The sequence below is a fragment of the Larimichthys crocea genome, chromosome XVII (genome assembly GCF_000972845.2).
Source record: "Larimichthys crocea isolate SSNF chromosome XVII, L_crocea_2.0, whole genome shotgun sequence".
In the NCBI taxonomy this organism is placed as follows: domain Eukaryota; kingdom Metazoa; phylum Chordata; class Actinopteri; family Sciaenidae; genus Larimichthys; species Larimichthys crocea.
The window spans coordinates 9,225,871-9,247,564 of record NC_040027.1 but is presented as its reverse complement, the minus strand read 5'-3'; the positions used below and the strand labels follow the sequence as shown (position 1 = coordinate 9,247,564).

At 40.6% G+C, this 21,694-nt stretch overlaps 1 protein-coding gene across 2 annotated transcripts; it reads right to left on the bottom strand.

Moving 5' to 3' along the window:
- Window positions 1-13,418: 13,418 nt before the first annotated feature.
- Window positions 13,419-20,731, bottom strand: LOC104935957 (regulator of G-protein signaling 21). 2 transcript variants are annotated; one of them, XM_027289900.1, is made up of 5 exons: window positions 20,603-20,731; window positions 17,995-18,061; window positions 17,665-17,726; window positions 13,977-14,143; window positions 13,419-13,682 (listed from the first exon to the last, which is right to left on the bottom strand). In XM_027289900.1, coding segments are annotated over exons 2-5 (399 nt in total). In that variant the 5' UTR covers window positions 17,997-18,061; window positions 20,603-20,731; the 3' UTR covers window positions 13,419-13,514. The 2 variants fall into 2 exon arrangements, with proteins under 2 accessions (XP_027145701.1, XP_010750178.1); XM_010751876.3 differs by lacking the exon at window positions 17,995-18,061.
- Window positions 20,732-21,694: the final 963 nt, after the last annotated feature.

Sequence of the window (21,694 nt, the reverse complement as noted above, 5' to 3'; positions counted from 1 at the left end):
ATTGTTACATCTATTGACCGTCTGTCCGTCCTGGGAGAGCGATCCCTCCTCTGTGGATCTTCCTGAGGTTTCTTCCACCTTTTTTCCCTGTCAAGGGTTTTTTGTGGGCAAGTTTCGAACCGAGGGTCTAAGGACAGAGGGTGTCACTCCCTGTACAGATTGTAAAGCCCTCCGAGGCAAATGTACTTTGTGACTTTGGGCTATAGAAAATAAAATCTGATTTGATTTGATTCTCTCTCAACCTTGATTATATATGTAAATATGCATGACATGGTTCCTCTTGTCTGATTATATTTTACATCATATAAAACCTGTGCTTGGGTGGGGATGTCAATGTGGTGCTTTTCAGGATTCCCTCAGGGGTCTATCTATTGTTTAAAGTGGTATGTTTGTGGTTAAGAGAATGCTGAAGTGAGTGTTTTTTACAAACTTTCCACACCAGAACTACAAGAGCTGCGGTGGATGCACGTGCGGGGTTAGGGAGTTGGCTTTTCGGCGGCCGACACCCTTAATATCGCATGCTTGGCTGAACGGTACTTTCATCAGGACCATGAGAAAGTTCAGATCATGCAAAAACATTCATCCTGATCGGTCCACTGAGCTTTTGAAATGACAGTTCTTTAACATCTACATACTGTTACGGAGTGTTAATTGTACGTTAATGTTTATTCTTTAAATTTTACTGACAATAAATGCAGTTACGTGCTCAACTTTTTTCATTCTGATTGAAAAATCATTACGATTGCAGATTCTACTTTACATGGGAAGTGATCTAATGCGCTCCGGTGTTTACATGCGGCAATGCATTCATTGAAACAGTTGTGTGACAAGTGGAGCAAAAAAAGAAGAAGAAGATTCAGCTTCATCAAACTTTCAGCACCACCCAAAATTTAATTGTTCAATAGTTCATTCATTTTTCCATAGACAGTCTACACTCTAGAAGTCCAATAATGTTAATTTCTTTAAGAGTTTCTATAAAAGACAGTGGTCCAGTTCATCACTGAAGCTGCCTTTCTTTTGGAAGTGAAGAATATTATATATTTTGGCATTGAACCTGATTATAATCAGAATAGTAGGCTCCATAGTGTGTGGCCATGTGAAAGGAGTGACTTATAGTGACGAGTCTACCAAGAATTATCATCTAAATCTGCAGCTCCTGCTTTTTAACAAGCTTATTCAGCTCATTGTTTGGCTGTCTGGCCCACAAGTATACTGTGTTGGTTCACTTCCAGTGTTGGGCTCAACATGCAGCTGTTTTTAATTTGAAAAAAAGCTTTAAAACCTCACTGTACACTACCTACTCACCACCAAATGACAGACAAACAGACAGGCGACTAGCTGTTGAACATCGTGGAGCAAAAAAAAAACTAGTAAGAATGTGCCATAATGAGAATGAAAGCTACCGTAACACGGGACTTACCAAACAGTCAATTACCAATATGAGGATGTGGTTTGTCTTTCTTATAACCTCTGTGATTCTAGAGACTAGTTCTCATCGGCATTTTCTTGAAACTCTGAAAACCACACTGAAAAATATTCTACTTCTTCTCAACATGTTTTCAACCTGCAGCCTTCTGTAGGTCAACTACATGCTGTTGTTTATCAATGAAAATTAAATGCAAATTGCAACAGACCGAAAAGGAGAGCGGGATAGAAGAGTCAATCATCTTATCTCAGTGATCCACATCCTCAGTCACATTATGTTGTATATAAAGTGTACACAGGATGTTCTTTGCCCCGTGTGTTTAATTTTAGATATCACTAGCCTGACCCAAGCTCATTGGTGGACGGTCATCCGCCTCGGCCTATACAGTAAATAGTTCTTCTGTCTTATTAATCAACTTGTGAGCCCTCAGATTTATCGTGTCGGGTCGTGGAAGCACTACTACTTCGAAGATTATTTTCCATTGGAATGGAAACAAGGTCAAGAATTGGATCGGACACTCTTGGAGGATATTTCTATGCAGATGACAGTAATCTTAAACTAAACATTAAAAAAAAAAGAATAAAATGAGTTTCGTAATCATCTCCAACGTTTACCACCAATTGGAGAAATAACTAAGACGTGCATCATAGTTGCGACTTTAGTTTCAACACTGCATGGCAGGGCACTCCCACTTGAGTGGCTGCCAGTGACACTTACAAATCATTGTGTCTGCACAGCTTAGCCTTTTTTAGTCTGTCCGAATACCTGACAGACGCGTGAATCAAACATGAATGTCATCATCTCTCATCTACTGTGGGTTAATTTCCTCTTATGTGGTGGTTGGCACGGTAGTGGAAAAATAGTTGATCCCTATCACTGATAGCAGATCACTGATAAGTATCACTTAACAGAACTGTACCACAATCCTACCCTTGTGTTCTACTTCACCGTGTGCCATGAAGGGTGTAAAGGTCACGGTTCAATTAGATAACAAGCTTAGACACAATATAATAGAATAACTCACAGTGAAAGGTATAAAGGAGCTTCTTTAACCTCCTGTATGTCAGGTATATCTAAAGTGTCTTCCTTTTTATTACGACTCTTGTGATATCCAGCAGTCTATGAACGGCAGACACCGAAACCAACTTAACAAAACTAGTTCTGTATCTTTTAAAATCCGCTTTACTAATGATCTGGCTTTAGTACTGTAATATGCCTTTTTTAAAACGTACATGCACAAAAGTGTGTAAGATGTCTATGAGTAAGTTTTTATTGGTGTATAATCACCTGTGATTAACTAGTAATTTGTCCAGGGTGTGCCCGGCCTCTTACCCAATGCCAGCTGGGACTGGCTCTCTGGTCATGGAAAATGAATGGACCTGAAAGTCATCCTCATGTTTTCACTACATTTGCAATGTATATATACACAGAGGAAGTGTGTCCTCCTCTACAGAGGCTGCCATGTTTCTACAGTATCCCAGAACACTTGGAAGTTTAGGTGAGGAGTATTCAGTCTATGCAACCTGCAACTAAATCTTACATACTGGAACTTTAGGTATCTGTAACTCAATAAGTTTTAAGCCTCTGGATCATAATGGAGAAAAAAACAACCAAATTATGAGGTTACATTATTCAGACTTGTACTTTTCCCATGGCATCTACAGTATGTGCTCTGAAAAAAAGTGCACTGACTGCATTTACCGGCATTCTTCTGGTCCGCTGCATAAAAAAAAAAAAAGCAGTGGTTACAGTATGAATGGCAGACTCTGTTCTGTGGTGACATCATAAAGAAGACAAAAAAAAAAAAAAAAAAAAAAGCAGTGGTTACAGTATGAATGGCAGACTCTGTTCTGTGGTGACATCATAAAGAAGACAAAAAAAAAAAAAAAAAAAAAAAAAAAAAAAAAAAACATGAGTCACCTCAGCAGTAACATTAGATAAAACATAACACTGACGCACTGTGGTTTCAGAAAAAAACAGTCATCTGACACAAGTTCAAGGACGGATATTTACAGACCTTCTTAACCTTTTTCTTTTCAGATTGGCCGTGTGTTGATCACATGTTATTTAACTCTTTCCATTTCACGTGAACACACCAGTGGAGGATCATACAAATCAGCCTATGCTGCACAGGTCGATATTTATGTTCCAATATTTCACTGTAATTTTTATATTTTCCAGAGTCAGTGTATTTAGTTTACATACATGCTTGTGTCTGATTTAGAGTTTTCCTCAGACAGCCGTGATGAACGCTGTTAAAAGTTCATACAAGTTAGCCGTTTCACAAAACATCCGTCATGTGGCTACACACACTTTGTCTGACTGTGTGGTTATAGTGTAGAGGTGCACACACTTCACATCATACGGACACGTGTGGTGCTGATAAAGACCGTGCGATATGGTTAAAAGTTAGTTTAGTGGCATCTGATGGTGTTGCAGTTGTTGATCGCAGTCCCCCGGCCTCACCACCTCCTCCACAACATGCAAAAGCACAGAGAAAGGCCTCATCTAGAGACAGTGTTTGGTTTGTCCTTTAACACTGCACGACTATCCAAACACCTATTTCATATGTGAAATTCAGCTGTCTTCTGTTTGACCTACCATTTCTCAAAGTAGCAATATCTGTTGCGTATGCATTTGCAGTGTGTTCACACCAGAATGTCCCCTTTCATCAGGCTCCTGTATGACACAGCACAACTTTCGGATGCTTTCAGAGGAGCTATTGTGACATTAGCGTTACATAATAATGGAAAATCGTGAAATATTTCATCAGACTGGGGTCTGACTGATTGACAGGAAGTGTGCTTCTGTGAGATATGAATACTTACAGCAGCAATAATCTACTGCAAATGCAACTGAAGACGATGCAGAAGTATCCTGTACAGAGAACAAGCAGCGTGTTCACGTTCTACCAAGTGCACTGTGTTATGTATGTGTCTTGTCTTGTCCATGTGTGTGTTCTGTGCTTGCTTGTCTGGGCAGTGTAGTTGTATATCTGACTCTTTCATCAAACCAAATGCAGACTAAACTAAAACTGGAGCCGGGTGAGTCAGGTGAATCTGCTGAGTCATCGTGCACATACTCCTATTGGCCATGTGATATACTGTATTTCTCTAAAGATGGTTCACGGTGGAAGGAACAGCTGGACTGTGAGTCTGTTCATGGAATATTGTGCCTGTGGACCACATGAACACTGATAAACAAATTTGGTCCATGGAACAAAAACATAAATAAATGATTGACATCCCGTTGCATTCAGGGGTCACGTATGAAAGCGCTGCAGTTGCAGCGAGAGGCGGAGGCAGAGCACACAGGGCAATTTCTGTTGATCTTGCCGAGGTTTCAGGGGAACACTAGCCATGGTAACTAGTCCACGTCTGTCTGACCCTGTGTGGTCAACCTTAAATCCCTCTGCTCCCTGAAATGAGCTTTTCCATCAAGCTATGTGAGAGACAGACAATCTCATCTGTAGGAGCGATAAACGCAAGTGTGTGACCTGAAGTGGAGGAAGCGAGGACTTCCAGTAAGGCTACTAAAACCTAGTGACAGGAATACTGTTTTTCTGCACTATTATTCATGCTGTACTTGTATTTTATTTACTACGGTAAAAAAAAAAAGATGTCTGTCACAGAGAACAACAAGTGTCTGGCATGGCCAAAGGAAGCCTTTGTTTAGGGTTTTGTTTCTCATGGATGACTGATCTTATGAGTGACCATGGTGGTAGCATGAAGTATTTTGTTGTCACATAAATACACCCTGAAGGATTACATTCATGTTTTTGTGATCAGTCTGTGTCCTCCCGAGGTCGACAGTTTGCTACAGAGCAATACATGGATTCATGAGCACAATAACATAAGACACCATGTTGTCCCAGTCCCCTGATTCCAACCCAAATGGTGAATTTATTGTAATAATAATTAAAATATAGCATGATGTTGCTCCAGAGGAATTTTAGAATTGTGTACCTTTGAAGTTTATTTAATAAGCTGGTGGCCTAATTCCACACAAAGCCCTTTTTATTTTGACGTTGTGATTGTCACATGCTAACGTAAATCAAGCGGCCGATGCAAAACCAGGCGGAAAGTTCATCTCACGCATGGAATGAAACGTGACAGCAACAACAATGATGGTGGAAATATTCAACCTTTACAGGTTTGTTTTGCCCAAACAGGAGTGCAAAATCCGAGAGTATTAAATTATAATGAAATTATTAAAATAATTTAAGAGAAAAAGCAGAAAAATCTCACATATGAGAAACTGGAACCATGAATGACGAAGATTATCAAAATAAATGGACTGTATTACTGTATTATTTGATAAGCTTCTGATGTTTTGTACGCACATATCTTATCTTGTAAAGTAACTAAAGCTCAAAAATAAATGTAGTAGTACTTTTTAAAGTACAAGTATTTTAAATTTGTATTTCGATATGAGTAGTTGTAATAAGTTACATTTCACCATCTCACAAAAGTGACATGAAAGCAGACATTTCAAAACCAAAACCGTCGTCGTCTCCAAAGATGTGATCATCCATGCCGAACACGTTTTCACTTCTTTTCCCCAAAGTGATTCACTTGGCGTGCTGTCCTTCAGATTGCTTGTTGAGGTTTCAGAGAGCCGCCGCTGTCCCTGCAGTCTGACAGGGTGGTGGTGGAGGTGGTGGAGGAGGGGAATCAGTGTCGCAAGTGTTTCACCAGAAGACTGTGTGGAAGTGAAACAGCTTTCGGTAGCTGAGGGACATCAAGCCGGGGCAGAATCAGGGGAAGTCAGACTGACAGGTTCCTATTATGTCGTCCACTGTCCCCAGACAGAAGTCCCTGCTTCGAGCGTCACACTTCAATTCCTGATCTGTCTGACTGATCTGTTTGTCAGCAGGAATCTGTACCACGCTGCTCTGACCACATTTTCCTGTTTTTGCAGCGCGTTAATGGATAAAACTTCTCATTTCTGTCAGCGTTTCCACCGTCGTGACACAAAATGAACACAGATAAAGAGCCCTAGTAAATAACGAAATCCTGTACTCGGTGTTCAAGTCGTTCATGCAACTTACCTTTTAACAACTCATTCACAATTCAGCACGTAGAGTATAATTAACTGTATTATGAGGATGTAATTACAGTAATTACTGTTCATGTCAATAGAAACATAATAAGGTGAAAGTACAAAGATGCCAAAGATACAAACAAAGTGGATGAAGAGGCTTCTTGTGCCAGGCATTTGTCTCCATCTAGTGGTCGTGATTTATAGAGACTATGCAGAGTGAGAGTGTAGGGTCAGTGTGAGCCGAGGCTGAATGACTGAGGCCTCAACAATGTATGTTTTTAATGGAGTTATTAGCTGATAGACAGCAAACATGGAGCCGACCAGGCTTCACTTCAATGAGAGAGATCAGTCAGATGGACTGTTTTTCTTAAACGATTTATTTGATGAGAATTCTTTCCTGTCCTTCGAAGTCCTAGATCATAATATTCCAAGATCGCAGTTTCGCCTTCAAACATTTCACTACTTACTCCAAACCTCCAAATAAAGACTCGGCATATGATTTATTAAATCCGGATCCATGGAACAGGGGTCTGATCTCTAAGACGTATAATATTGATCCTCCAACACACTAAAAACACGTGAGGCAGAAGGCTGATACAAGTACATTACTCCAAAATAAACCCATCTATTCGCTGTCGTTGGGCCACATGTTCTGGTCATGTCCCTCACTAGTTGATTTCTGGTCCTCCATATTTGACTGGGTACTTGACGGGATTAGGCTTTAAGAGTTTGTATGTTTGTATGTATGCTTATGTGCATATAAGTGAAAATGCCTTAAATAAAAAGGCATCCACAGCTGCTGTTTGGTTTCTTTAAACACAGTTCATAAACGGCTGAAGACATTTTTGCAAGTGTTCTATAAATCAAAACAGCATCTAATTATTTCCAGTATTTGTTTGTGTCTTCAGTTTTTCCTTTTTTTTCCCCCCGTGATTGCTTGTTTAGTCTATAAAATGTCAGGGAATAATGAAAAACACAATCTTCCCAGAGCCCAGAGTGATGTCTTAAAATTGCACAACTTTAATGACCTTGAATAGAAAGCTGTTCAGTCGACCAAGAATTAAAAGAAAGGCGAGCGAATCGTAATATTTGAGAGGCAGGAAAAATGTTGATAAATGACTTCAGACTTCACCAATTTAGAAAGTTTGCTGTTGATTCATTAGAGGTGCTTTGCTGTGTCTTGAAAATGACAAAAAGTTCTGTTGAATTTCATTGTTTCTCACCAAATGTCAGTCTAACGGACACGCTGAATCTATTTCTTCCTCGTAAAACACCTGCAGTGTCGTTTTAAAGATAAATATGACCCTGCTGTAAGGAAGATTTGCGATTGTGATAACCAGTGTGCTTCTATAATCTTCTCGGGGTTAAGCTTTGACTTAAAAGATGAAAATAATGTCAAATATTTATTACGCAGTGATAAAGCGAGGCTGCGGGGTCTTTCTCTTTCTCTCACACGGCACAGTCGCAGTGCACTGTGTCCGGGAGGAAGCTGAGAAAGAAACTGTTGGGTTCTTAGATTATACGATAGAAGAGGGGGGAAGAAAAACACTCCTTTATCACTCGTCCTGTATGTATTAAAGAGCTGCAAGTCTGCCACAGGAGGAGTTAATCTTTGGGAGTTGAGACAGTGTAAAGTTTCCTTCTGCCTGTTGGGAAGAAAGAACAGTTTGTGGCTGTCAGCAGAGACCCGGTCGCCTTATCTCCCACCCACTGCGATCTCTGCCACTCGCGTCTCCCCCAAACCCAAAGTCATGGGGCGTTATCTCGGCCTCTGCTGCTCACATCAGGTCAACCTGCTGGGGCTTTCGCTGCAGCTGCACCCTCCCTCACTCCCGCTTGTCATCCTTCCTTCCCCTCGTCCTGCTGAGCTTCTTCCTTCAGTCGCTTCCAGCTTCCCTGCCTTCCTTCTTCCCTTTGTTCTTTCCTCTCCTTTCCTTTCGGCCTTTCACCTCCCTCACCTTTCATTTTCTTCCTTCTCATTGTGCCCTTTCTGCAAATCCTCCCTTTCCTCATTAACGTCCTTTATTTCTTCTCCATACTCCTAATTCGACTTTGCTTTTATTCGTCTTTCTGCTCCCTCTCTGTGCTTCTTTCCATCCAGCCTCCTCCCACATTGACCTTCCACCACCGAACCCTTCCTCTCCTCTCCTATCTCTCCTGTGTATTAAGTCCAAGTTCCAGCAGGGGCCAGAAATACAATCAGATAATGCTGTAACTCCAATCAGACTGGCAGAAGGTAGCTCTCTGCAGAATCTGCTGCCACCGATTCAGTGACTGAACTCTGCAGAAGCAGAAGCAGACTCTCTTTGTGAGGTCCAAGAAAGGTTTCATGTATGCAGGCGAGCGAGAAAACATGCACACTGAAACCCACACACGAGGTCAACACCACAACACGAGGAGACGCCGGCAGAAAAAAATGTAATAACCTTATATTTCTATCATAAAAAAAGCAGAATGAATGAATTTCACCTCAATTTTGTTTCAGGTACTTCTGTAAAAACGTGGAAGGGCACGTTGAGTTATGTTGCCTCAAGGCGTTTTCATTGGTGGAAACTTTACCAGTGTTACGTCTCCCCTGAAACAACAACCGACTGCACGAATTCCCCCAAAGATTCAGGATAGATTAAGTCTTAATTACCATATCACCTCTTGCTTTCGGCGAGGTTTCATGTTGATTTCTGAGTTTTCTATCAAAGCAGATGTTTTGCTTTCGCCTCACAGTAATATATTCACATATGTTCTTCTTCCATGGAGGTTGTACAAAAAGTAAAAGTACTGCAGATCACTGCTGTCACAGAAACAACATGTGCAACATGTGGCTGCCAGAATTTCACAGTAAAACATGCATTGTACTTTTTCTAATATCATTATAAATGGATATTTGTTAATGTTTGTTTATGTTTATGGTGTTTTCTTTCCATATTTTGTACTGCCAAAGGAATGCTGTCGTGACATATAATCAATATAAAAAACTGTACATTTAAAAGTCATTTTAAATGCTGCTACCATGAGTATGCTGTATAAATAAAGGTTTTGAAATATGAATATGAATGTGTGTTAGAATTGAATATGCCCAAAATGTATTCCTTCAAATCTTCAAACACATGTTTTAATCCGAGTGTGAAGCCTGCAGGCATCAACCTTCAGAAACACACCGAAGAACCGTTCTTTAAACGCCCCAACAGGAAGTTGTTAAATGGCTAAGATTAGAATATGCAGGGATGATGTTTGTGGTCGAGATTTTGATCTCTGCAATGTGCCATAAATGCTGCTCGATAACCTCAATTTACTTCATTCCCACCGGATGTTTGCAGTCCGAGAGCCAACAAGAATGGATTTTCCAGTGTTGTCAGCAGTCACATGTGGGACGTCTACATTATAAGCAATCCACTGTTTCAAGAAATCTTAAGAAATATATTATAATTACATAATACATTATACTTTTTAGACTCTTTACTCCTTAACAATATACACAATATACAATTTCCTGAACTTTAAATCAAATATCTCCTCAGTGTCACAAGTCAGAGGTTAAGAGTGTGAGAATTTAGCAAAGATTAAGACGTCAGCTTTAACGACAAACTTCGTAACATCCACAGTGGAATTTCTTCACAGCGACTCACTGAACTAAGCACATCCTTTTTTTTTATTAGTCACAAGAAGTTTTTTTTTTTTTTTAATTTCCAGGAAAACACCTCTGGAACAAAATGCTATTTTTGATAGACAGATTGTTGAAATAAAGAAAGATTACATACTTTATATGGTATTCCTACGAAATGAGTGAATATAGTAGAAATAGAGAAGTAGCTGTATCTCAGAAACCACAGAGTTATTAAATGCCGGTAACGTTAGATTCAAAACAGTTTCAGCTTTCTTTGGGGCTTTTCCTGAACACACTAAATATAATGGTATTTTGACACAGCTGTAAATAATTAAAATGAATAATGGCTGAATTCCATTCGGCTGCTTCAGTTTCAGGATCCTGTTTGTGGATGATACCATTGTTAAAGATGAAATGACAAAGTACAGAGATCTAGCATACTGTATGTAACAGGACATGAGCAGCAGTTTTGATGAAGGATGGGCGACAACTGCTGGACAGGGAGGGAACGGCAGGCTGTGAGAAGAGAGAAGTGGCTAGTAGAGACAGAAAATAAGGCACAGGAGGACTGGTGGCTGTCGTGACAATAATTCAGTTTTGCTACAATTTTTATTGTTCATATTTCACATTTTGGATACATTTCCTACCCAGTCAACCAACAGCTCTCTCTCAGAAACAGAAATAAGCTCACAATCATAAGTTGTTTTCATTTATTTGATATGAAATGTGCTATTTGTGGCCAAGTTTGAATCCAAACTCCAAAACAAAACATCAGAAAGAAGAAACAAATAAAATGTAAATAGCTGTTTCCTCCTAATCAACAGTTCTGCTGAAAGTCGCTGCGCTGTCAGTCGTCCCTGCCGACTCTTTGGCGAACTCAGAAAACAGCCTCTGACTCGGCAGTGAGAGTTTGTCTACGGTGATCATGTGATAACATTTTGAGCAACCCACGTCTTTCTAACAAACAACAGTCATGTGATAGTAGGTCATGTCTTATCTGGGAAAAGATTTTACCTTATGTGGAAGAGTTGGTGCGAGACGGTCAGTCCTCCCTGCCAACTTTTCGGCGAACCACCCACAGAAAACAGAATCCTGTCTCCAGCAATGAGAACCAGGTAAGTCCAGGAAAACGCTTGAACTCGCGGTGTCTTTGTCACTTTTCTTATGCGCGGTGGCTCAGGATCTTACGGCTTCCGTAAGGTTGTAAAAGGAGTTTGTTGGCAGAGACATTTTTAAATTTACAACCTGACACCGAGTGGAAACTCACAGAAAAAATGCAGATATTGGCATAATGATGCATATTATATCATCATAATATCTGCAATACAAAGCTCAGGCTTTTGTTTTCCATGTTTTGAGGCACTATGGTGAAATACAGAACAGATGTTAGAGGGTTAAACTCTGACTGCTGCCGTTAAATCCCACGTCCCTACATGAGCCTGACTCAGACGACACTTTGCACGGTCAACACGATAACCCATCATCATATCTGTTATGATGCAGCTTCTGACGCAAACTCCTCTTTCCCTTATTTTTTTTTACAGATTGTGCACCGTCTGTGATTGCACGCTGCATCTCTGAGTCATTTTTCATACGAAGCTCATTCCCTCATGACGGTGTCACACGGATGCCTTTTTATGTTCCATCAGTCTGTCGCTGCCTCGAGCCACCTTCCACCTCCCCCAGGCTCCACTATGAACTCTCCAGACCTGACATACAACACCTGGCCACCAGATGCCCTTGGACATTTCTCCAGATCAAGATCAGCCGATTCCCACATCCACCTGTTCACGTTCTCAAATCATCCCCACCTGCTCGCACATATATAACCATATATAATCAGCTCACCAGCCTCTTTCCCTTTGCCAGCGTGTCACGGCGTGCATTTGTATTCCAGCCGGTTGTACTTGTTCTCCTGATCTTGATTTTCTGCCTGATATCTGCTACCTGTGTTTTGACCCGCCTGCCTGTTTACGACTTGCCCGGCTGCCTTGCCATTCTGAATTTCTTGACGTGTTTGGACCGACTTCAAGTCTGTTAATTTAAACATTGGTTCAGTAAAGTCCCTTTTTCTTACTCAGCCTGCTCTGCCTCGGTGTCTGCATCCTCAATCTCGGTGACAAATGGAGCCGGAGTCTACAGACTGGATTGTGCCACAGATGCCTGAGGCGTCCACGTAACTATATTTGCTCCTGAAATGCTGACTTGACCATAATCTAATAGTTGAACCAAAGCCTTAGTCAGAGCTGGCATAGCATTGAGGAATGAGAGATTATGTACTCTTTGAATTTTGCTTCACAAAAAGTGCACGGCATACACCATACACCAGGAAAAAAAAGTCAGAATTTTGAGGAAAAAAGTCAAAATTTTCAGAATCAGAATTGTGAGATTAAAAGTCACAATTGTTGAGTTAGCTGAATCAGTAGAGCATCGACCCCATGTTCAAAGGCTGAATCCTTGCCGCAGCGGCCCAGGGTTTGAATCCGACCTATGGTCCTTTACTGACAAAAAATTAAGAATAATTCTAAGTTTTAAAGTAAAAATTCAAAATTTTTGAGGGAAAAAAGTCAGAATTTTTAGGAAAAAAGTCAGAATTTTGAGAATGTTTTTCTTTTTTATCTCATAATTATGACTTAGCATGTGATTTATTTTTATTTTTTTACTGGCAGAAATGGGCTTCCATACAGACCAGATGCAATGCTGGTAACATTTAGAAATTTAACAAGATAATAACGAGTAGTAACAAAAAGAATGTTTGTTAAAGTTGCATATAATGAGAAGGTGGAGTCACTCATCAGATATAACCATATAGAATTTTAACAGACAATGACGTCACACTTTGAAACCATACCCAGATAGCAGACCAACATTGAATCAGTGTTGATGTTGATGCGAAATGAAACTATTTTATTATTTTTTTAAACCAGGGTTGCACCCTGAAATAATTAATAAATTGATTAATAAATAGCTATAAAGATAATAACTTGAAATCAATCATTAAACCAACATTGCCTTGCTATCTAGGTACGCTCTTATAGTGGGCAGTTTGTTCACAGAACATTTCAAACCCCCTTTATCATAATTAATTTCTTTAATGGGACATATCACTGACTTGCATGCACAAATAATCCCCTCTTTACCGTTGATACTCGTCTTTCCAGCAACCTTACTCAGAACTTCCAGGCCTCTTTGTGCAATCCAAACAGAAATTGACATCAAAAGCTGCTTAATATATTATTTATATCATGTTTGGCTTTTTAAATCCTGTCAGTCCCCGCACCTACAGCTTCGCATCTCCTTTCACTTCTGCTTCCTCTGACAGACAAGCCTTTTTTTAAATTTATTTATTTTTTTAACCGAGATTCTAAGCAGAGTCGGCTGAAGTGCAGAATCAATCATTCAGAGGGGCGTCGGATGATTTCTTCTCTTTTCCTCGCGTTGCTTTCATTGCTGTTCCAGGAGAGCTTGGTAGATGTCTGATTTCAGAAATCGCGGATAACAGTCGTTTTCCATAAGACCATATATCAGTCTCTGCGCTCTGTCGAAGCAATTTGGCCCCGGCTGAGAGAGATTTTTACTGATTTCTCCTCTCGTCACGCAGTCAATGTTTATCTGTGTTCAGAAAACAGCAACTTTTACTTCACTCATGAGTTCTTTGGAGATATATATATATATATTTTTACATTATCATGTCTTTTCATAAAGTTACTACTATATGTGTTCATATATAAAAGAAAAAAAAACTGTAGCACAGAGCAACACAGGAAGGGAAGGTGGTCTACAAACATTGTATCACATTGTAAAAGTAGGTAAAACTGTGCAGCAACAACAAGCCGGCAACTGAGGTTGATTTCAAAGTTGCACAGCTCTCACTTCATTCTCGTTTCACTTTACAAAAAGTCGTACCTGTCTGGGCGCATCAACCTCCACAAACTCTGCATAAATCCTTTTGGCAACAGCTTTCATTTCACTTTCGCTGGTAATTTTCTTGTAGTCCTCGGAGGCCAGCCAAAACAGAAGGTTCTCCTCGCTGTATTCTGTCCTCAAGAAGTTCTCAAACACCAGCTGGCCCGCTGCACAGAGGAAACACAAACACTTTAAAGCCTTCGTTCAAACGTTCAACATACAGATCTGGATAGTCTGTTCTGATAAAGTTGGAAAAGGAGCAACAAAAGACTGTAAAAGCTGTAGAATGATCCAAAAACACGGGTTCAGATTATTGAATCAGTGTCGATCAGGTTTGAACCCTGAAATAATAAAAGAAAAATATCTGAAGATCAGGTTTGAACCCTGAAATAATAAAAGAAAAATATCTGAAGACAGACATAAAATCAATGTTAGTTCAACTTAAAATCAATCGCTGTTTTATCATTGAACCAACACTGAAATGACATTAATTTAACCAATCCCCAGACGGCAGACCAACACTGATTCAATGCTGCCTTCATCACTAATTATTCAAAATGATGATTCTGATGGAATTTCAACACTGAATCCATGTTGCCGAGTTATCTGGGCGGGTTCGTTGGTATTAGGATGGTGATCAGGTATCATGATTGAGTCTTAAAGGGACATCCTCCAAAGGTTCAGCACTTTGTGAAAAACTGCAAATAGTCCAACAGTTAAAGAACAAAGTTTGTCAACGTGGACTTAAAAAGAACTTCACTGCTTACAATCTGCAACATTATTCAAAGATTCAGAGCATCGCGAAAAATCTCTGCACGAAGAGGCAAGGTCGAAAACCAACGCTGAATACCGAGCGCTGAGCTTAGGTCTTATTGATTTTTTTACGTGGGCGCAGACAACCTTTAAAAACATATACAGAGGAACTATATCTTAGCATTTCTTTCATCTACATGAAGAAAATCAAAGTACCGGTATTATTTATATTTTAAGTTCTGATTATTATTTAGGTTCTAAACCGCAGAGCTTTCATTATCTGCTAAACAGTCTTGTCCTTCATTAGAAAAGTATACAGGTAAAGAACCAACCAGAGCTAAGCAGAAGAAGAAGGGAAAGTCAAAATGCAAAGAACTGTACAAAACATTTCTAAAAATATACAAAAAAAACTGTTCCAAATTCATCCAAATCTCTCATCTGACTCAAACATCTTGGTGTTTGTGTGTGTCTATACTTATAAATACTATATGTCTCTAAATTATATCACTGTGGACCAGAAAAGAAGTCCCTGTAGGGACCACTGTCCTATATCCCCCAAAGCTGTAAATGTCCTGAAGTCTAGAAAGATATGTTGTAATCTCAAGTTATCATCACGACAACAAGCATCAAGCATGAACATGTTTGTATCCTAAAATCTTTTGAGTGTTTCTCGCACCAGCGTTCCAAGTCAGATTCACTGAACTCCCTTAACTGCATGAGTTCCATCTTAAATCGCTCGTTCCACCTTAACGAAGAGGCGCATTTGTGTGCTTTGCATAATCTTAACAATCCTGAAACAATTAGAAAATATTAACAGAGCAGCTTTCGACAATGTGTCATCCGAGCAGCAACTGCACTGTGACAGTTCACACACATAAAGACAAACCTGTCTGACGAGAAGTTAACATGTCTTGTAAAAGCGTGGTACGTGACAGTCGGGTAGAGGAGGTAATGTTGTAGCACACGGCGGTTGATGTTGCACTGTATGGTGCAACAGAGGTTGATGCTGGACAGAGACCTGCACGAAGAGCCCGAGGCAGCTGTCAGGAGTGAGAAGGTTTTCTAACAACTCCTGAACGTGGGTACAAACTGCCGTGTTGAAATGCACCAAGAGAAATCACGAAACCTGGCAAGCCACGACATAGCACAATATAAAAGAGAGTCAACACATAGAAACAAATATGTAACTTTATAGCATGAAGACAGAAAGGAAAGCAATCAACTGACTGCACCCACTTAAAAACTTCCACAGTCTGACTGAGGATTGGTCACAATGATGCCATGAAGCCTGCACAATATATCTGTACAAGATTTTGTATTAAAGCAGAGCAGGTTGGCACGTGCTACACTAATATGGAAGTTTAAGAAGCCGCCTCATGTCATTGTTTGAGCCTCTGCATGTTGTTGTTCCTGTAGGAATGCCAGAGGAGGTTCCCTTTTTACCTCAAAGGTGTGTTTGCATGCTCTGAATGCTGAAAGGTGCCTATTATTGTCGTTACAAAACATGCTCTACCCACTGAGTAACCCTTTCGACCTTTCAAATGCGTCAAATGGAGCTGATGTGATACATTCATCATGATTCATCCCCGATAAAGACCTTGACATATGACGTAAAGCTCAGATTATTATTGTTTCAGTAACCTTCATGTTTTGTTTCCTTCCCCTTTGTGTCTTCACTTTGTTTGCCAGAAGATCTGAAGATCTCTGACCTTGTTCACTGGTGACACACATTTGTGGACAAAAGCAGGTGAAAGTAACTAACCTAAAAATAAAAAAAGAAATCTGGATACTTGCAGGAGAAACTCACATGAGCAACAAGGCGTTGCTAAAGGTTAAACCATTCTGTTATTCTTCACTCACATTGTCTCTTCCTCAGCTCAAAGAAGTCTGCGAACAAAGAGGCGATGCAGCAAACTGCCAGGTATTGTGCCGGATGTCTGGAGGCGCCTTCAACTTCAAAACCCTGCATCTCAATGTGCGCTGCTTCAGCATCATATAATTGTGCACGCCTACAGTGTTATCTTCCCCTCACACTCATTACCTTTTTGTTACGGGGAGTATTCACGGAGCTATGATTCAAACGCAGGTGAAAAATACTTTGGAAGTCTTCTGGGAGCACAAACAAACAGCTAAACTTCCAGCACTGCTGTTATTTACACAAATTGCTTTACATAAATCACAGTTGGCGCTCTGACAGTAATTGACAAGAAACAAAATATTGTCCAGAGGCCGCTTGTTCCTGTCTATGAATCACTCTCGGCCCATATCGGAGCTTTCAATCATTCCGGAGTCGACTCTTTAAAAATCACACGACATGTAAAGGTATATAAACGCCGTCAGATTGCAGCTGCTACGTGCGCAACTATTTATTTTTTGCCACCGTTTACCGATTTGTCACACGTGTCACCGCGCTTCTTCTTCTTCTTCGGAGGGAAATGGAGCAACCGGGATGCAAGACGAAATTTATCTTCCCGAGGACAGTTAATTTTGACGCAGGAGACAACAGGCTGAAATATTACAGATCAGCTGAATTCATTTCAGTAAAGTAATGAGAGGATATACATCAGAGAAGAAAAGGAAGAAGAAAGGGAGGGAAAGAACCCATCTGCCCCCTTTTAGTCATTTTTAAACAGAGGCCGGGAATATGGTGAAAAAGCATCAGCGAGTGGCGGCGTTATAAATGAATAAGCGCCCGCTGAAACATCCTATCTACACCGGCAGCCCAGATTAGGCCTCTTATCTCAGCCAGTGTCATCCTCCTTAAATATATCTCCAAATGGATTTGATGAACTTAAAGGAAGAATATATCCTGGATCCTCCTAAGGAAACCCCGAGGGCGATCCGGGATGATATGCAGAGAATTGCAAGGGACAGACAATGGAGAGACGAGAGTTTGACGTAAGAGTGAGAGGAGTGAATCCATGATCGAGCTTACTTTTACACTCCAGAAGATGGTCGAGCGACTCTCCCCATGCCACGACGTCATCAACCGGAGCCCTGCGGAGCAAGAAAGCCATTTAACGTCCATCCTGTAAATCAGATGACGTACACACTGTGCAGAGGACAGCGATGCATCAGCTGTCAGTCATCTCATTAAAATCCAGATTTTTATCTCCTCATTACATCAGAGAGATTGATGATTACATCTGTTAATTAACTGCTACAAATCAGTCATCCTGAATTTCTTAAAATATATATATAAACAGCCACCTCATCTTGTCAAACTTTTAATCTTTCCCAGAGGACAAAATTCAGAACAACTCACATCTTAGCTCTTAAATGAATACCAGGTATGATATTGTCAGTGTTGTCCACGGGACGTGGGTTTCCACCTGACCACGGACACATGAAAACAGATCATTAAAAGTTAAAGTCACATTAAATATGGCACTAAAGCACTAAATAGTATTTCTACGACAAAAACCTTTTAGCATCTTTATTCAGCTTTCTTTCCAGCAGCGGCAACTTCAGCGCAAAGCTTCAAAAGCCAAACGTGCGTACGCCCGAACCCTTTCCAACCCAGCACCAAATGGCAAAGTAAGCAACTATGGATACTGTGAACATAGTGGAGCATTAAGCAGCTGAGACAAAGCAAAAAAAAAAGAGTCAGTCAGAAATACAGCTCCAAAGAAATGCTGTGTCGCTCAATATCAACTTTAGAAGAAGGTGATAACATGTCACAGCTCTGTTCTGTCGCCCCCAAGTGTTGAAGTAAATGCTGCTTTCCCCTTTCTGTATCTTTTTATTATTTCATGTAATATATTATTTTGTTATTATCAACACATTAAGCAGCATTTAAAGTTGAATTAGGCAAAAGGAGCAATCATTTTCTGTCAAAGAATAAATCATAAAATCAAATCATAGCTCCCAGTGTTTCAGTGGGCACATACGGGTCAATCTTGATGGTTTAATACGATTGCATGTTTATAATATGGGACTGAAACCACTGTGGGAACTGGGTTCACTAACCTAAACTGAAAATCCTGTTTTTTTTAATTGTAGCTTGTCTGATTTATGTCAGCATGGTAGCATCCTCTGCTCGTTAGTTTACTTGTTTTTGGAAATCCTAAATTAGATGAAAATTTAATGATCCCCGTGGGGGGAAAGTGGGTCGCTGTGGCAGCGGAGATTGAGATAAGAATAAGTCGGAGCGGCGAATGTAAAACAAGGAATTACAGCGAGTGAACATTGTGGAAGTGGAGCAAATAAAGACAGGACGAGCGTCTGCGCTGACAGACTCACAGGCTGGGTGGATGTGCAAGAGCTGTTCACATTATCTGATGAGACAGCAGCTACTGCACAGAGTATGTCTGTGGCATAAATGCATAGAAATATACATTGCAAGCAGCTCTTGCATGTCAAGGTTGTGGCGAATCCCCAGCATTGTGCTGAGGTGTATTTTTAAAGAATGCACGTTTTTGTCTTATTTTATGTCACAATATACTGTAAAAATTAGACCTGAGGACATGCCGTAAAGTTGTCAGTCTGGTGTTGCAGTCACATGAACATGAACAACTACAGGGGGCTGGCTGTGGGTGCATCTGAGCTTCACTTGTCAACAAAATAATTCGACTCTTCCGGCAAGCACGCTCCTTGAAACCTTTATTTATCTCGGCTGACAGCCTGCTCCACAATCAGACAGTTCCCCCACATTCCCAAGCTCTTAATATGCTGTTACCAAAAACACTTCCGGATATTGGCATTGCAATTTTTCCCGTTTCTTTCTGTTCTGTCAATAAGCCAGCAGCACCGGGGCTGACCTTGCCAGCTAGTCATCAGCACCAGTACCTGGAACAAGACCGCTCCAGGCTGCAGCACAGTCCAGCAGCCGACTGAGTGTCACACACTTCTTTCTGCCGTGACAGCTGTCCAACTGACAGGCTGAAGAGCTGTGTGTGTGTGTGTGTGTGTGTGTGTGTGACAAGGTGGCTTAAAAAGTCCTAGAATGAAAAATGACAATACGCTATAAGACATTGACTAGCTCCTACACTGTGATGGTTTGCTTGTTGTTGCTTTTTTTGCATGAAATCACACGTTTGCAAAATTACATAATTCCCACAGTCCCACTTAATTTGCTTGGATGCTTAATGTGGCTATTACCGGTAACAGAACAGAGCTTTAGTGGGTATCATGAGAGGCCCGAACCAGGGTGGAGTGGATGTAAAGAGGGAATTTGACTAGGAAAGCACATCGGCATAATCGGAGCATATTGGTGCAATTCCTGTTTTATTGCGTCTGTAGGTGGACAGAGCCTGCTCTCTTTTTCCTGCTCAGTGTACTGGAGGTCTAAAGTTATCCTAACGGAAGTCTGACGCTCCTCTTCTGAAGAAACTAATTGCCTGAACGTAGTTCAGACAGCTTTAACTGGACTTTCAATGGACGTGCTATCAAGAAATCTCTCAGAAGTCAAAGGACAAGGAATCAGAGGAAAGGCTATGTCTCCATTCAAGCCATCCATTTTTGGATTGCGTCATATATAGATCACAGAGCGCAGCTCAGAGACTCTTTCTCTAATGTTTTCTTAGGGAGGGAAGGGAAAGAGAGCTAGAGGCATACACAAGAAACACAGAGAAACACAGAGGGAGAAACGTCCAATAAAAACCGAGATCACAGGAGCCCCATCAGAAACACTTGCTCACAGACTCAGACAAGAGAGCTAACTATCGGCAAAACACATCCCAGTTTTATTCTAGCAACACGCTTTTCTAGGCCGGGGCGAGATCAGAGAGAGTCAGTCATTAGCCAAAGAACAAGGCAGACCGGAGGGGAAGTGAAACATTCACAAATGTTCAACAGCATCAGAATCCTCAGTGCCAAACAACTAGTTTGTCCAAAGCTTCGAAGCTCAAAGCCAATTTGGAGCTCATACTTACAACATGTGTTTGTTTCTGTTGCCAAAGGAAAAAAGACTGATGTGTGTCTCCTAACAGCCAGTTGTTGATTAAAAATGCGTCCAACAACACACACACACCACAACCCTGCTCCTTAGCTGCTCTGGCTTCTTCTCCTGACAAACCCTACAGGTACAAGCCCATGCATGTAGAGCTGCAGCAGAGGCAGGCCCAGGGTTTGCAGAAATGTTAGCTTTCACTCTTTACTCTATAACCCCCAAACTCCCTCTAGTGAAAAGTCTGGAAGAAGTAAGAAAGTGTTACCTCGAGAAAAAAGCTTAATTTGTTGCTCTCCGTGGTCAGAGGACTTCGGTTTCTGAAGCTTGTGGCCTTATGAAAATTTAAAAAAATAAGACTTTAAGCAAATCATCAGTTTACAATGCAAAGCAGAGGGAGATAGGAGGCACCGCGGTGACTGGCCCTGCCCTTATAAGGAGAATAATCATGCACAATTAAAAGTGAGCTGGGAACATTAACATATTTTACATCGTGGATGTTGGACGGGCTGATACAGTCGTTAATCACTGACAACAAATTTAACGATAGACCTTCATGTATAGTTAGATTATATTGTAAAAATGATTAAGTACAGTCAATAACACAGAAACCAGATTCACAGAAGGAAAAGCAAAGAAACAATGTGTCTCAGCCGACATGCTGGAACGATACTGGTATGAAACTGGTATCATGCCGGCTTGTCTGGAAGAGGACTCGCAAAACTCGACATAGGAAAGACTTTCTCACCTCCAGATAGTTGCACAAATGTGTTCTGTCATTTATATTGTGCACAGTATAAACTGTATAGATGTTGTTCGTCCTCATAGTAGCCATGTTACTGCAGTGAGAGATCACAACTTCATGAAATTGTACAACCACATACGAGAGACCGAGGGCGTTCAGAGGTTGATGGGTTCAAAAAACAATAAGAAGGTTTCCAAGACAATAGAAATGCTCGCAGAGGCAATTGTTGCAGAAATTCCCAAAAGATACAAATTGATTTTTTGTGTCTTGAGGATCTTTTTTTTTTTTTTCTTTTTTTGTGCCATTTTTAGCAATTTTCAAGTGGTCAAACAT